The sequence below is a fragment of the Sturnira hondurensis genome, unplaced genomic scaffold (genome assembly GCF_014824575.4).
Source record: "Sturnira hondurensis isolate 20B ecotype Veracruz unplaced genomic scaffold, ASM1482457v3 Scaffold0022566, whole genome shotgun sequence".
Classification (NCBI taxonomy): Eukaryota; Metazoa; Chordata; class Mammalia; order Chiroptera; family Phyllostomidae; genus Sturnira; species Sturnira hondurensis.
The window spans coordinates 6929193-6946000 of NW_028095197.1; the positions used below are offsets into that span (position 1 = coordinate 6929193).

General features: G+C 48.0%; 2 protein-coding genes across 20 annotated transcripts in view; both read left to right on the forward strand.

Annotated features, from left to right (window-relative positions):
• Nucleotides 1–13364, forward strand: part of UNC13B (unc-13 homolog B) — a 219051-nt gene extending 205687 nt beyond the window's left edge. For 5 of the 16 annotated variants that reach the window (XM_037036045.1, XM_037036046.1, XM_037036047.1 and 2 more), the window contains 16 exons: nucleotides 2801–2842; nucleotides 4062–4188; nucleotides 4443–4539; nucleotides 4763–4906; nucleotides 5206–5283; nucleotides 5798–5875; nucleotides 6110–6198; nucleotides 6434–6586; nucleotides 6711–6834; nucleotides 6943–6999; nucleotides 7191–7271; nucleotides 8446–8593; nucleotides 10276–10332; nucleotides 11135–11227; nucleotides 11418–11577; nucleotides 11737–13364. In XM_037036045.1, the coding sequence (XP_036891940.1) occupies nucleotides 2801–2842; nucleotides 4062–4188; nucleotides 4443–4539; nucleotides 4763–4906; nucleotides 5206–5283; nucleotides 5798–5875; nucleotides 6110–6198; nucleotides 6434–6586; nucleotides 6711–6834; nucleotides 6943–6999; nucleotides 7191–7271; nucleotides 8446–8593; nucleotides 10276–10332; nucleotides 11135–11227; nucleotides 11418–11577; nucleotides 11737–12022 (1814 nt within the window). In that variant the 3' untranslated portion in view covers nucleotides 12023–13364. Of the gene's footprint in view, nucleotides 1–2800; nucleotides 2843–4061; nucleotides 4189–4442; nucleotides 4540–4762; nucleotides 4907–5205; nucleotides 5284–5797; nucleotides 5876–6109; nucleotides 6199–6433; nucleotides 6587–6710; nucleotides 7000–7190; nucleotides 7272–8445; nucleotides 8594–10275; nucleotides 10333–11134; nucleotides 11228–11417; nucleotides 11578–11736 lie in introns of all 16 variants that reach the window. The other 11 variants (XM_037036053.1, XM_037036054.1, XM_037036059.1 and 8 more) reach the window with 4 other exon arrangements.
• Nucleotides 13365–14801: 1437 nt separating this feature from the next.
• Nucleotides 14802–16808, forward strand: part of LOC118979763 (phospholipid-transporting ATPase FetA-like) — a 104325-nt gene continuing 102318 nt past the window's right edge. For all 4 annotated transcript variants that reach the window (XM_037035996.1, XM_037035992.1, XM_037035995.1 and 1 more), the window contains exon 1: nucleotides 14802–14870. The gene's annotated coding sequence lies outside the window, so the exon portion shown is untranslated. The remainder of the gene's footprint in view (nucleotides 14871–16808) is intronic.

Here is a 16808-nt window from a genome sequence, read left to right on the forward strand (position 1 = left end):
TAAATTATTATTCATTTTGTTCATTCAGCTTATTCTTTTTCCACTTTGGTCTACACTTTTTATATTATTTATATTTTATAACTGCAAGTTTGTACTTTTGACTCCATTCACCTATTTTGCCCACCCCCTGCCTCTGAAAACCACCAATCTCTTCTCTGTAGAAGCATTTCGTTTTGAGACTGAAACATGAAGATCTGTGTAAAGTTTGAGACAGCACAGACTGCACACACTTTCTGTAATTTCACCCCAGAGTGGCTGCCTTCTGCCCACGCCGGGTCAAGCCTGGGGCTGTAGCCTATGCCTTAGCCTGTCAGGCCAGTGGGGAGGTCACTCGTCCTTCTCCTCCTGGTAGCACTTGGAGAGCCTGATGGTCCCAATTCTTGATAGTGGATTTGAGCAGGGTGAGGGGAGATAAATACCTTTGAAGAGTGAATACCACAAGACAGAGAGTGTGAGGGAGGGGCAGAAATTTAAAACAGAGCTGTCTCAGGAGCTGTTAGAAGGGGAACCTGGGACACTGGGCATCAGGCCTTTTACCTGGTCCCAGCTAAGTCAGCTCTGCTTTTCCCTGCCTTACACGGGGTTCTAGGTGAGATTTCTTTTGAAATGGGAGTTCTGTTCCGCTAATGTTTACAACAAACAAAAGGGTTGAAAACTGCCCGAGGAGAAAGAAGTAATGTTGACCTAGTTTCATAACTTGTTTCACCACCCTCTCCACAGTGTGATCTTAGACCCGGCTGCTGCGTTTTTGTGAGCTCCCATTTCCTCGTCTGGAAAATGGGAGTGATCATAGCATCTGTTTCGCTGAGCTGGTAAAGTAACTCAGATGTATGTAACATATTGGCATACTGCCTGCCATTTACCCAGCACTTAATTGTAGATGTTAAGGACAATAAGAAACCATTATAGGCACAAGAGCGGAGATGCAATGTGAACAAAGTAGCATTTTTATACGATTTTTTACCGCAGTGGAAAATGAGAGTGGTTGGAACAGGGAAAGATCAAAAGCAGGGAGAACAGATAATGTTGTAATGATTTAGTCTGAGGGGAGGGAAATGGAGGGGGAAGAATGGGCTTTGATAGACATTGCAAGGAAGTTGTCCAGGACTTAGTGAGTCTCAGGAATGTGGAGGGCAAGGGAAGAGGGTTTGGAGACCTGGATGATAAAATAACATGTTGACTTTGAGTGTCACCTGATATTTTTAAGTGAACTTTATTGAGGTATAATTTATATACAATATAGTAAAAACACTGTAAGAGTACAATTTGGTGAGTTTTGACTAATAAACACATCTGCGTACTACTATCACAATTAAAATGTACAACAAAGTTTCTTTATACTACTTTCAGTGAATCCTCACCCCATTCACTAAGTGTTCACTGACTACTTCCTCTGTCTTCCTAGTTACTGGGGCCCCAGTGAGATGAATGGGACGTAGCCCCAGCCCTTGGCAAGCTCACAGACTGGTCTAGATAACAGACATAAGTTGGCAGTTACAATTCAAAGTTGTAAGGGCAACAAAAGGAATAAGCCTAGGGTGCCAAGAAGAGAACCATGTAACCCAGACCTGGAAAGGCTTCCTGGAGGTGGTGATGCACAAACTGAAACCTGAAAGATTATAGGATTTAGCCAGTGGGGAGGGAGGGCAGTGGTGATCTAGGTTAGAGATGACGATAATGAGATTTAGGTGATAGTGTGAGTAGAAAGAAATGGGTAGATTCCAGAGTAGTTTTGGAGGTGAAATCAACTGGGATTGGTAATTTAACTGGATGTGAATAAAGGGGAAGAAGGAGGACTTGATGATGATTCTGAGCTTTGAACAAGAGGGTATGATCAGTGTGTATGTGCTGCTCGGCTTCAGCTGGAGCTGTTAGATGGTGCAACATGGGGACTAGAGTTAAACCTGGGCAGAGTGAGATGTTCCATCAAAGTCATACACAGACGTTATCCAAAACAGAGAGAGATTTGAGGGAGATGATCGGCAGTCCGGATAGTTGAAATCATGCTTGAAAGAACTCCCCAGGGGTGAAAGACAAATAGAGGAGGAATTTGGAACTCAGGCATGATTGCACTTTTTGACAGATTAACTACACCCTGCCCCCCACCCCCTACACCACCCCTCAACAGTCTCAAGCAACTTTGCTGGAGTATGGCTACATGCACTTGATAGAATAGGGTTGTGGGTTTTTGTTGTTGTTGTTGTTGTTTTAAGATTTTATGTATTTGTTTTAGAGAGATGGGAAGGGAGGGAGAAATAGAGGGGGAAAGACATTGATTGGTTGCCTGTTGCCTACAGCCAACCAGGCTCCTGGCCCACAACCCAGGCATGTGCCCTGACCAGGAATCAAACCAGCAACCTCTCCATGTGCAGTACGATGCCCAACCCACTGAGCCATGCCGGTCAGAGTTTGTAAGAATAGTTTCAAGTGTGACCAGTGTTTGTTCACTACACAAGTTAATGTAGAAACTGGGGTTTGGGACCAGAGTACAGATAACGGTTTGACAAGAGCAAGTGAGAATCATATGTAAATATGGTAATTAAAGCCCCCTAGAAGAAAGCAGTTAGGGAGCTCTAGAATGATGAGCAACACTGCCTCCCCTTTCCAGTGGGTTGCTGAACAGAAAGGAGGGAGGCCCCTCCTGAGGGTACTTTTCCTTTTTTCCCTAAGCTCTTGAGCTAGTTAAGGGCTGCAGAGTAGTCGGGTGGAAGAGAAGTGGCAAGCCCTGAGAGGGGTTCTCTGATGCCCCAGTTTTTTTCACTCCCTTAATTGTTCATTGGTATCTCTGCCCTGCCACAAGCATCCACCGTCATTCGTATACGAAAAGTCCTCTTTCTGGGTGGTAAGAACTTTTGGTTGTCCCTTTACCTGTAGTCTTATAGCTTTTCCTTTTCTCTTGCTCATTGCTTCATAGAAGAAATTAGTTGCAAATGCAACTTCAGGTTGAGATGGTGCTGCCTGCAGTGCCTGGAGATGAAATTCCTGGGACCCAGAGCCCTTTGAGGCCGAATCCCAGGCTTTCATTTCCTCCCTGAGTGTCTGCTGCACTAACGCAGAAGGGCCAGCTGCCCCAAACTGTACATTCCACCTTGACCTGGAGGACCATCGCCCATGGCAACTCGCAGTTGAGCAATAGAGTTCCCAGGGACAATGGCCTTCCCTTCTCTGTTGCTCAGTGCTCTCCCCCATTTGCTTGATTTCACATTGTATTATATGTAAGCACACACAATTGGCTTTAATTATTAAAATTAAAGCTTCATCTATAAAGGGGGTAGAGGATGAAAACCCATGTTTATTTTATGGTCAGTGCTCCAGACTCTGGGAAAGCTGTGGGTGCTCTTTGTCCTAGATTTTCCAGAAGGCCGTGGAGACTCAGCAGGAGATTATAGACCTTTCAAGTCTGTAATGAGCATCTCATTTTCTGTAACGTGATGGTCCTTTCATCTGGCTGTGTTTCCATGGTTTCCAGACTGACTGTTCTTATTTGCAGACTTCTTTGAGAGTTCATTTTCAGTGTCCCGGCCCTGCTTTGGGCCCTTGGGTTTACTTGAAGACTCTGCTGCACCAAGGTTGCTCGTCTGCAGTCTCTGGCAGCTCGGGTCCACTTTGGTTTTCCCTGTCTCTGTGTGTTGTCATTGACCCATATGTGTCACGTACAACTGCTCATCTTTGCATTTTTAAGCCTGCATTTAAGCTACTAGGATTAGAAAAGCCCTGGAAAACTGTCATCCCTCTCCAGTCCTGGGCCGTCTCCCCACCAATCAGCATTAGCATCTGTATCTCTTTCTCGTTTTCTTCACCAGAGGCCAGCACCTCACTTGGCACTTCCAAAAGCCAGGGCAGTAAGACTATAGGCCTTATCTTGGGGTCTGGCTTAGTCTCTAAAGGAAGATAAAGGCCAGGCTCTTAGAGAGCAGAGCACTCACTGGTGGAGGGGCAATGGCTGTGAGGGGGTGGTTGGGAGTCACCCTTTAATGAGACTGGATCTGCTGCCTTGGGAAAACTCAAGAACCAGAGCCTCTACTTCCAAACCCTGAGCCAGCCTCCTTCCCTTCCACTAGAGCATGAGAAAAACCGGCTGTGTAAGAGTGCTGACTACATGAACCTACACTTCAAGGTGAAGTGGCTCCATAATGAATATGTGTGGGATCTGCCTGCCTTCCAGGGGCAGGTGCCTGAGTACCCAGCGTGAGTCATCAAGTGGGCACTATGGAGGGAAGGGAAGATGGTCCCTCTGGCTTGTGCGGGGGGAGGGTACCGGTATCCTCAATTCGGTTCAGCAAGCCAGTCTTGAGCCCACTTGTTCTGGGTGCTGCTATAGAAAGAGGAAAGTGCCAAACCATGTCCTACCTTCTGGAAGACCCCCCGCCTGGGGGGGATGTCAGGCACATGGCATATGCCAGCAACCCGCTCCAACTCCCAGTTCTCTCACCTGGCTGCAGGTGGTTTGAGCAGTTTGTCCTGCAATGGCTGGATGAGAATGAGGATGTATCCCTGGAATTCCTGCGTGGGGCCCTGGAACGAGATAAGAAGGATGGGGTAAGTCAGGGGCTTGGCTGCACAGGGCTGAGAGCGGCAGTCAGCTGTCAGCAGGCCTTCCTGGGCTCTAGACAGATTGGCTCTCCCTGCCTGTGGAGCCCATGAGAAATGCTATTGAGGGCTACTAAGCCACTCCTGCTGGGCAGAGCCCTTTTGAATGAACTCTGTGAACTTGGAAAGGAGTTGTGGCTGAAGATGCTGACCTGTATGTGGCCTTCCTCAGTTCCAGCAGACATCAGAGCATGCACTCTTTTCCTGCTCTGTGGTGGACGTCTTCACACAGCTCAACCAGAGCTTTGAGATCATCCGAAAGCTGGAATGCCCAGACCCCAGCATCCTTGCCCAGTACATGAGGAGGTTTGCTAAGGTGACCATGACCCTCCCTCCCCTCTCCCCTTACTACCACCACACTCACAGCCTAGTCATAAGTCTGAGTTCAACCCTTTGTGGTGGCCTTTGGATGAAACCTGGTGTTACCCCATCTCCTTTGTGTCTGGGGTGGACAGGTGGGTTTGTCTCTTTGCTGTTCTGGGGTTGAGAGGGAGCTTTGTCCTTCCTGTGAAATTCCCCGTTACCTCTGTGTTATACTGTTCTAGGATGAGAGGTGTGACTTCTAGGGCAAGAGCTAAGGGTTCCCTCTCCTTTCCTTTTCTCCTCTTTTCTCAGACCATCGGGAAGGTGCTAATGCAGTATGCCGACATCTTATCAAAGAACTTCCCAGCTTATTGCACAAAGGAGAAAATGGTGAGGGTCAGGCCCTGGGACCTTGAAGAAGGGATTGGAAGACACTTGAATCCTTCCTTTGGAAGCTGCCCTTAGAACTGAGGGTGGAGACTATGCTCCTGACTTCCCATTCCCACCAGAGCCTCACTTGAGATTGTGCTACAGAGTAATGAGAACTTGGCTAGGAGTTCCTCTGAGGCTGCATGTAATACTGTATTCCCTACTAAGCTAGACTTTGTTAGTCTTTTTCTAAATTTTTTTTAAAAGTTGAGATAGTCAAAGAGTTATAAAGGATAACACCATGAACACCTGGAGCCCACCACCCAGCTTAAATACAGAAACATTTGCTTCTAGTCTTCATTCACGGAGAATTGTTTGAATTGGTTCCAGATCTCAGTGCTTAGGGAAAGACACATGTAATAAGCTGTTGTAAATTCCCTGTGGCCTTTGAAGTAGTGTGAGAGAGGGAGGAACCCTATGCTGATGGGTCCTGCGCTGAAAGGAGCCAGACTCAGCAGCTCCGTCTGTCCCCCAGCCCTGCATCCTGATGAACAACATGCAGCAACTGAGGGTCCAGCTGGAGAAAATGTTTGAGGCCATGGGAGGCAAGGAGGTAGGTCTCAGGGTTTGGGGTTGCTGCATGTTTCCTTTATTCTGGAGTTTCCCAACCACGGAAGTCTACCCTCTCCTGGCTGGGTGTTGGCCCGGAGTTTAGCTTTGGGTCCAGGCTGGCCTGAGCTGAGACATTTGAGTAGCATTGGGGTAAAGGCCTTGTGAGGGAGGAGTGGGACCCAGAAGGGGAGAAAAGAGTCAGAGAACCAGCTTAGCAAAGTTCTTGTGGATACAGTTGGACCCCGAAGCTTCAGACAGTCTGAAGGAGCTGCAGGTGAAACTGAACACAGTTCTGGATGAGCTCAGCATGGTGTTTGGAAACAGGTTAGTGGCCCCAAAACAGCCCTGGGAGCCAGAAGTGGTCCCTGGCCAGTCCCAAGGCCCCGGCCCCACACCCATCCATCCAGCTGCAGGTGTGTGGATCTTCCCTGTCCTCCTGTTGGCCCTCCCTGCTGAAGCTGCACCATGAGCATTCTGGAGTAGGATCAAATAGCTGGTGCCACCCCAGGAACGGTGTGTGTTTGGGAAGGAGAGGGTTGTATTCTGGATATGTGTGTAGTTTCCAGGTGCGGATTGATGAGTGCATTAGACAAATGGCCGACATCCTGGGCCAGGTGCGGGGCCCAGGGAATGCATCCCCCAATGCCAGGGCCTCAGTGGCTCAGGATGCAGATAGCGTGCTCCGACCTCTCATGGACTTCCTGGACGGCAAGTAAGTACAGTACTTGGGACTGTCCTCTGGGACAAGCAAAGCAGGGGCAATCAGACAGAGGAGCCTCTTGGGGAGGGGGGTTCACACTCACCCACCTGGCCTTACCTGTTGCCTGGGCCTGCAGCCTCACCCTCTTTGCCACGGTGTGCGAGAAGACAGTCCTGAAGCGTGTACTGAAGGAGCTCTGGCGGGTGGTGATGAACACGATGGAAAGGATGATTGTTCTGCCCCCACTCACTGACCAGACGGTAAGGACAATTCCCTTCAGCTTCCTCTCTCTGTGTCCCTTACCTCACTTCATACTTGCTGATCCAGTTTGGAGTCCTCCGCTTTTGACTGGTTCCCTCTCTGCCCAGGGCACCCAGCTGATCTTCACTGCAGCCAAGGAGCTGAGCCATCTTTCTAAACTTAAGGTACTCTAGATGCGTGGGGTCCTTCTGAGGCCAGTGGGGAGAGAGTTGTCTGGAGGGAAGGAAATTTGAGCATTGGAGACTGACAAGGAGGGAAAGGACAGGAACGTGTAGCTCTGGGTTGGCAGGTAGGGGCAAGGTTTTCATGACAACCCCCAGTCGTCATGATGCTGTTGCTTTCTCCATGATTCCAGGACCACATGGTGCGAGAGGAAACACGGAGTCTTACTCCAAAGCAGTGTGCCATCCTTGACCTCGCCCTGGACACCATCAAGGTGGAGACACCCCCGCTTCCAGGCAGTCACACTACCACACCTGCTTAGCCTTGGCATTTCCCTCTGCCAGACTAGGCGTCCCTCGGGCTCCTGCCACCCCACATCAGAAGAGAGTGGTTTTTTTTTTAAATTTTATTTATTTATCTTTAGAGGGGAAGGAGAGAGGAAGAGAAACATCAATGTATGGTTGCCTTTCATGCATCCCCTGCTGGGAGTTGGCCTGCAGGGAACCAACCTGCAACCCAGGCATGTGCCCTGACTGGGAATCGAACCGCGATCTTCTGGTTCGCAGGCCGGTGCTCAATCCACTGAGCTACACCAGCCAGGGCCTAGAAGAGAGTGTTTTTTTATGTCTGTCTGTTTTTTCTCTGCTATGTCTATATTCTTTTGGGGGAGCAACCAAAAACGCAGCTCCTGTGTAGTCTCAGGTGACTCACCACGAATCTAGAATACTCACTCATTCCTGGGTTCTGAATCGCACACATCCAGTTCACTTAGTTTTTCATTGCCATTCCTGAATATTTTCCACTGGGAATTAATCTTCCAGATCCTAATTCCCCAGATCTGGCTGACATTTCTCTCTTTCACATAAGTATAAAGTCATTCGGGTTTTCACAGGATTTTTTTCTACTACCTGTTTATTTATTCGATGAGGCAACATGCACGAAATACTAAGTACTATGAAGGACACAGAGAGAACTAGACATGGTTCCCACCTCAAGGTGGTTATAATCTGGTAAGGCAGTAGGTAATAAGGCAGGTACGTAAGAACTGTGATTCAGGGCACTGGGGAGAGGTGTGTCGTAGGTGTAACGTTCTCCGAGGGCTCAGAGGGGCAAAAGAGCGCTTCTGGCTACTCTCTGCCCGAAATGCTTCTATCCCTTATCTTTGCCTGTCCAGCTAGATCCGTTCTTCAAGCACAACAGTCCAGTAGCCTGGCCATCCCCTACCCCTCCTGCCAGATACCCAGATAATACTGTTCACCTGAGAGACTGTGACCCGGCTCTGTGTGGTATTCCTGATCCTGTTGTTTGTTGAATGACTTACGGCCCTCACCATCCTCTATGGCATCTTCAACGAGCCTCCGCTCAGCTATTGTTCCTCTGAGGACAGTGGTGGGGGCTTCCTCTCTGTGCGTGGACGAGGCAGCAGCAACTACTCCTTTGTCTTTCAGCAATATTTTCATGCAGGAGGCAATGGGCTGAAGAAAACCTTCCTGGAGAAGAGCCCAGATCTGCAGTCCCTGCGCTATGCCCTGTCTCTGTACACACAGACCACAGACACACTCATCAAGACCTTCGTGCGCTCACAGACTGCCCAGGGTAAGGCCTAAGGGCTTTGGGGCACCACCTCCCTTCGCTGACACATCTCTGCCCTCGGGAGTCAGTGTCCTCTAGTCCTTAGGGAGGATCCAGGTGCTTCATCAGAGATCCCTTCATACTCAGACCCCAGGATTTCTTCAGGGACCCCAATCCTTACCCCCACCCCATACTCGTACCAGACAGGAGAATCACAAGACCTGGGAAATGTGCCTGAGGATTTTTTCCCCCAGACACTGGCAAGGGCATGTAGTATGCAAGTAGTACACACTGCCTTGTAGGAAAAAATCTGTGAGGAAGCTTGGAGAATGAGTGGTTGAAACACTCATGACAACTCATAGCTTTGGGAACCTTAGTTGGAAGTTGTCTTGAGGATAGAAGCAAATGACTTACCAGATTCTCCAACATGGATGAGAAGAGGGGCAAAACACGGGCACAGTTGAAGGAAGGGTGCAGAGCTCATGTGTAGCCAAGTTCTAGCCTCATGGGTGATGCTAATGCACAGGAGGCCCAGGCAGCTGGTTTTCTCCCGGTGGCTTGCAGTCCTCAGAACCCCTCCCTGCCTCCAAACAGGCCAATCTGTAACAAAACACATTTGCATAGACACAGTTACATTCTGACTCTGATCGTGGAGAGGGCCCTCCCAGGAAGGACCTTCAGGTGGGTATGATCCTGTTGGTTCCAGGGAACCTGAGCATGCTTCCTGGGGAGTGAAGCTGGGGGAGGAGAGAGTGGGAAGGCTTCGGCCTTACCAAACTGTGGATCTGGAGTATAGAACTGACCTGAAAGGCAAGGGGATCTAAGCAGTTAGGCTGGACTTGATGGAAGGTGAAAAGACGTGTGTGCACTACTGTTCCATTCTCCACAGCTGTTCTTATTTCAAGTCCAGGGTGGGAAGAAGAGAGCAAGAGTAATTAAGAGCCATGCTCTGGCTGGGTGGCTTAGTTGATTGGAACATCATCCCATACACCAAAAGGTTGCAGGTTCGATTCCCAATGAGAGCACATACCTAGGTTGCAGATTCAAACCAGGTCAGAGCATGTATGGAAAGCAACTGATCAATGCCTCTCTCTCTCTTCTTCTGTCTCTGAAATCAATGAAAAACATATCCTTGGGAGAGGATTGAAAAAAAGTTATGGGCCTTGCTCAAGGGGACAGAGAAAACTTTTACAGAGTTGAGTACATATAGAGGCCTAAAACATCAGGGAAGGATCTCAGTGAATCCAGAAAAACTTTTTAGACACATTGGGCTTTAAGCTAAATATAAAGATGGGGAGAGGCTGGAATGGGCAGATATGAGGTAAGAGCGGGAGTGGAGACTACTACAGGGAAGATCCGAGTTTGTGTGTGTGTTTTTAAGACATTGCTTTATTATTTAAGGGTGTAGGAAATTAGAGTCTAACACCTTTCTCTTTCGTGCTCCACTGGCCTCAGATACCTTCGCTCTCTGCATGTTCTACTGCTTCTGTCCATGATCAGATTGATCTTCGACCTGTGTCCGGTTTGGAGTATTCAGGCACTGGCCCTAGCGTTTTGACTTCTCGCTCCACCCTGCCCCATCTCTGTGCTCCCTCAGAATATGTAGAGCTGCTGTGAATGGCTGTTAACTCCTTAGACTACTAACTGATTCTTCTTTCTCTGTCTTACTGCTGCTACTACCTCTTGACTTTCCTGTCCTCACTCAGTGCATGATGGGAAAGGTATTAGGTTTACTGCCAATGAGGACATTCGGCCAGAAAAGGGTACGTTATACGCCATGCAGTGTGAATCTAACGTGGGCTAACACTGTCCCCTGTGAACTGGAATGAGCTGATTATGTTGAGAGTGGGGAAGCGAGGCATCAAAGTTCAGAGGCTCTGTCCCAAGTCTCAGGGATGGGCATTGTGTTCAAACTGAAACTGGGTTGACAGTAGTTCTGTCCTCAGAATCTTCCTTCCCTCCACCTTAGGACCAAGAAGTTTTATCTGTGATGCAAGCTACTGGTGTTTTTTTTGAAATAGTTTAAGGCCTCTGCTGAGGGGAATCTGAAAATTGGCCAGACATTGGGACTGGGGAGCTGTTTGTGGAGAGGTCCAAATTTGAGCAGGACAGCATCTTTCTGAGTAGGGCAGACTCCCAAGCAGGGGCCTCCAGGAATCCAGGCATATGTGGGAGGCTGTGGCTTTTGTCTAAATGGGACCAACATTGGTCCATTAAGACCTTGGGGAGGGCAAAGTTCACTGACAAAGACACAGGATGGCAGCATTGTCCTTCCCCAACATCTTCAGTGAAAAACTCTAAGCCTAGCAGATATGAGAGGTTTGAGGAACCTGAGCGATTCCTGGTGCACTTTTGAAAGTTTTGCCTAACTTGTGTTTTAACACACAGCCTCATACTTTATCCCCTTTCATTTGCTTCTCCCATGTTTACTTCCCTGTGGCTGTTGCGGGTGACTGCTTCTTGCTATAGGGTATAGGGTGATGGCCTCCCAACTCCTCAGTTTTATCTGGAATAATTAAGCCTAAAGTCTTCTCCAGGGGGGATCACCTGTCCATCTGTCCCTAGGGTCTGGTGTGGATGATCCTGTTGGAGAAGTCTCTATTCAGGTGGACTTATTTACACATCCTGGAACTGGGGAGCACAAGGTCACTGTGAAAGGTGAGTGGCATGGACTCACAGGCCTCAGACCTTTTCTTGCCCAGTGGCCTCATCAGTCAAAGGTATGGGCTGCTTAACCCAGCCCTCCAGCTTATCCCTCTTCCCCGGGGAGGGGGGGGGGGTGGTGCCGCTTGGGGCTGAGGAACTGGGAACAGGTGGAATCCCTCACAAGTTTCCCTCGTTTGGGCAGTGGTGGCTGCCAATGACCTCAAGTGGCAGACAGCAGGGATGTTCCGACCCTTTGTGGAAGTGACCATGATTGGCCCACACCAAAGTGATAAGAAGAGGAAGTTTACAACCAAGTCAAAAAGCAACAACTGGGCCCCCAAGTACAATGAGACATTTCACTTGTAAGTTATGGGGTGGGGAATCTGTGGGACTCTGGGATGGGGGTGAACTGGGGGTAAGACTTGAGAGCAGAGGGATGGGCTGGATGGCAGCTGGGGTGAATTCAGTTGGAGACTCCCGCATTTCTGGCCTTCCACCTTCTACCTACCCTGTGCTCACAGCCTCCTGGGAAATGAAGAGGGGCCAGAAGCCTATGAATTGCAAATATGCGTGAAGGATTACTGCTTTGCCCGGGAGGATCGAGTTCTAGGACTGGCTGTGATGCCTCTGCGGGATGTGGCAGCCAAGGGCAGCTGTGCCTGCTGGTGTCCCTTGGGCCGGAAGATCCACATGGATGAGACAGGCATGACCATTCTCCGGATTCTGTCTCAGAGGAGCAATGATGAAGTGGCTCGAGAGTTTGTGAAGCTCAAATCAGAATCTCGTTCCGTGGAGGAGGGGAGCTGAGCACCTAAACTCCTGGGCCAACCAGATGGCTCCAGTTCCACAAATCAGGGCCAGTGGAGTTACTGTGCAGCCAGCTTAGGTCCTCATAGTTAAGAGGCTGAATCTGTCAGTTAAAGAAATTTAAGGCAAACTTTGGGGTGGTAAGTTTGGTTTTTCACAGAAAGGGTTATGAATCCCTGACTAGCAGCAGGTCTGGAAAAAATGGAGCTAGGAGCTAGGTGGTGGGGGTTACTGCATAGGGAGATTTTCCGTTAAGAGAGAGACAGGCATTTCTGAGTGTGTCAGCCATTCCTGGTAGACATCCCTCCACCCCACACCCCATGTCTACCCCTCGCCATACCACACCTTGTTCAGTTAGACCCATGTGTATCAATCACTAGAAGGAAAGGTATAGAGGGCCAGGAGCTTGTACCCGGCTAGCTAAGCAGTCAGTTGAGCCTGTAGGTGTCACTGAGCCCTGTAGTCTGGACTGAAGTACAGCCAGGGCAAGAGCACACAGAATAGAACTCAGACTGTTCCTTGAGCAGAACCCATTGATTTTGTGTGGCTCCGGTGAGAATAAGGCTTTGAAACTGAACAAAATACCTTCGACAAGTGAGCTGTACTGATCCCTCACCCAGTTTGTATCTGTCATGAGCAGGAGCAGATTTATATATATGGTGCTTCAGAGCCTTGAGCAGAATATTCTTTAGAACCCCAGCACCAGAGGCCAACCTTCTCGGGAGCCTCCCCCCACCCCTCGCCCACTCCTGTAGGAAGGGAGTGACGCCTCCGGACACAAGAGGCTCTTCTTATGTGTATGCATTTGAGGGCTCGTGGAAGGATCCAGGAGAGAGGGCTATATTTTCTTCTTGGGTAGGCCCTGAACAAAGCCAGAAATTTTATAAATTAGTCTAGAAGGAGTCCTCCTCACCTATGGACACCACCTTCTAGCTGTCCTCCTCCTTGTAGAAAGAATCTAGCCTTTGACCTCACTCTTTCATGAGGTCAGCTGCTGTTCACCTTAGAGATGCTCAAACCTCCAGAAGAAGCTTGGACTATGGTCCTTCTATACAGGCTGGATGGAGGGGGCCTCAACTCTCCTGGGAGGTCAGAGACAAGCTCTTTCAAGGGGTCATATGGACTTCCAGGCCTTTGCTCAGACATGTGATATAGTCCTTTGATGTCCTTGTTAGCAGCCTCCTGGACTTTTTGAGAACTCTGCGTTGTCCACAGCTGTACTGGCCATTACATGAAACGAGAAACTAAGTTTTTGTCTTCATTGTTGTTGTTGTTAATTATTGTATGTGCCACTGTTACAGGAGATTATTGGCTAGTATGTAATAAATTATGTTATAGCAGCCTTTGGAGTCTTGTAATTCTGTTAAAGTGTAGAAAGCTGTAGAAATGACTGTTTTATGTAATGGTAGATTTTGGACCAGTGGCCTTTGCTGCTTTTTCCAGTCATCCCTAATCCTACCTCCTACCCCTGTAAGTGGTGGGGCCTGAAGCAGCTCTGGATAAGCACAAAGCAGTAAAGCAGCCCATGTATGAGCATCTTGGCCTTGATCCCAGACCAAACAGTCCAGTTAGCAGAGTCATGGGACCAGCTTCCTGTAAAAAGGTTCAGAAAAGTAGCAGATGACATGTGTGGGTGAAAACTAGTCCATACTATGTCCTTCCTTTTCTAGAATCATGAGGCTCCCCCGCTCCCTAGGACAGACACAGCCTGGGCTGTAAGAACAAGGCAGGGGCCTACTGGGCAAAGATGTGTCTCCAAAGGCTGGTGGAGGGCTGAGGCTGCTGTGTACAGGACAGAGGTGAAGGCCTAAGGAGTACACAGTGGCCTTTCACACAGGGAAATTCAAGGAAGAGCTAGAGTAGAAAGTCTACTCCCAAAGGGGAGGAAACAAGGTGAAAGTGAGGCCTGCTGACCTGGAAATCAGGGAAACTGAAGCAAGAAAGTCCTCACCTACTCTCGACCAGCAGGCATGCTTACGGGGTGGAGACTGAGTACAGGCACAGATGAAGTAACTAACTGGAGCTCCCCAGTTTCTATTTCCAATTGCTTGCTAAATAAATTCTTACAATTCAGTTGCCCACTCATTTTTAAATTTCTTTCTTTCCCAAATCAGGTGCCTGACATTTCTGCCTCACTGACCTTTTAAATCTCAGTTCCCAAAACCACAAGTGGAGTAGTGACTTGTAGATTTTGTCTGGATTACTAATAATCATCTGCTTCCATTCTGCCCCTGCTGTCTTCACACACTTGGGCCTCTTTCCTGTTAAAGCTATAGTACTCAGGCTGAAACTCCAAGACACTTCAAGAGGAGTGCAGGCACCCCTCACCGTCCTGCAGCTAGCTATTCAGCTCTTTTCCCCATCCCCAACTATCACTCCCTTCGTATCCCGACCCCCCCCCCCCCAACACACACACATAAACACATTGTGCACTCCTACCCACTTCCTGGAATATCCTCAGCCTTTTCCACTGCCTACTAAGTTCTGACATTTTGGCTGCCTTTAGGACCAAACCAACCCTGGACACCCTCCCCACAGCATTCCACGTTGTTATAATTTACTTGTCTGCCTGCCCCCATCAGCCTAAAACTACTCCAACAGCAGATTCCGAGTTTTCATTTCTCTTCCCCATCCGCCAGCACCTAGGTACTTCAAACCCTGCTGCAGGACTGCTTTAGAAAGCCAGTGAGAAAGGGGGCGTGGTTGGAGACGAGCCTTGGAGAGGGTGAGCGTGGTCGAGTTGGAGGCGGGGCTTTTCTCTGGGTTGGACCCTGGGGCCCCACAGTGCGCCTGCGCAGAGAAGTGCGTTAAGATGGACGTCGCAGGATTCGACGACTCCGGGGCAATGGTGAGCAAGAGGTGTCTGAAGGCGGCGCCGGAGGAGAGGTTATTGCCTTCTCGCTCCTGGCATTGAAGAAAGTATATCCCCATAATACCTGACATTCGTACCTCTCTGTATACTTTCCAGTAGATGTCCACCCTCATACTTTCTTGTAAACTGTTCCCCCTATACTCCCCAGGTTACTTCCCCCTTCCTATGCTCAAACATACAGGTTTTCCAGACAGTCCAGAGAAGATATATCTACCCAGATACCAAGCAAAGGGGCTCTTTATCTCACTAATACCTCTCAAAGAGCACCCATTTATCCAGTTACCTCGTAGAGCAGACACCCAGCTAAAGCACATTCCTTGAGAGTTTTGTCCACTTTGCCAACAGTATCCAGATTCTCTGAGAAGAAGGCGTAAACCTTACAGCATTATTTGACTTGAAAGTGGCACATTGACCGTCATTCCTCTTCCTCTGAAATCGTGCGGGAGACTTACTCCTTAAAACTTTGGCCAACTACTCGTGGTTAACAGGCTTGCAGATCTGACGTAGTAGCTAACTTTTTAAAAACATTTCACATTTTAAAAATGCAGATTTCTAGTTTTTTGAAAAATTAGACAGTCTGTTAACTCTTAGATCACATTCTCACACAAGGGGTTGGAGTGGAGAAGCAGCTGGTAAAGTAGTTTACTACAGTTCATTACAGAGTCCTGTCCTTTTTATTTTATGTATTCAGTTTTATCTCATTTGCCTGGTACCTGGAAGGCATTTGAGTTTGTGATCCCTGATGTAGGATTTTGGGTAATTTCTGCACTGATACTTTGATCTTTTAATGGAAACTGAAATACAAAGAGGTTGGATTTGTGTTAAGGTTGTCTATTGGTTTCTACAATATACTTATTAGAATCAGAGATCATCCTAATAGCTAACACCCAGGGTGAAATCTGTGCTCAGGTTTTTTATTTTGTTTTTTTGTTTGTTTGTTTTTTTTGTTTGTTTTAAAATTTAATTCTTGTTCAAGAACAGTTTTCCGTCCCCCACTCCCATCCCAGCACCCCCCCACCCCATGCTCCCCACCTTCCTCCCGTTTCCACCCCCCTTAGTTGTTCTCCATGTGACCTTTATACTAGTTTCTGTGGATCCTTCCCCTTTTCCCCTGAAATTCTCTCCCCTCTCTCCTCTGGTCCCTGTCAGCCTGTTCTGAATTTCACTCTCTGTGGTCATATCTTGCTTGCTTGTTTGTTTTGTTGTTTAAGTTCCTGTTAAAGGTGAGATCATATGGTATTTGTCTTTCACTGCCTGGCTTATTTCACTCAGCATAATGCTTTCCAGTTCCATCCATGCTGTTGCAAAGGGTAGGAGCTCCTTCTTTCTTTCTGCTGCATAGAATTCCATTGTGTAAATGTACCATCGTTTTTAGATCCATTCATTTACTGATGGGCATCTAGGTTGCTTCCAACTCTTGGCTATTGTAAATTGTGCTGCTATGAACATTGGGGTGCATAGGTTCTTTTGGATTGGTGTTTTAGGGTTCTTAGGATATAATCCCAGCAGTGGAATTACTGGGTCAAAAGGCAGGTCCATTTTTAGTTTTCTTAGAAAATTCCATACTGTTTTCCATAGTGGTTGTACCAGTCTGCAATCCCACCAACAGTGAACTAGGGTCCTCTTTTCCCCACAACCCCTCCAACATTTGTTGTTTGTTGCTTTGTTTATGATGGCCATTCTGACCAGTGTAAGGTGGTTTCTCATTGTGGTTTTAATTTGCATCTCTCTGATAGCTAGCGATATTGATTTTTTGTTTTTTTAATAGGAGAATTCAATCAAAATATCTGTAGGTTGTCCCCTGGTGCATTTGATATTGAAGAAATTCATTGTTTTAACTCTTTCTGGTGTGGTGAGGCCAAAGACAAAGTATTATTTCTCTTTGAATGGCTGGTGATAAAAGGGCCTGGTTCT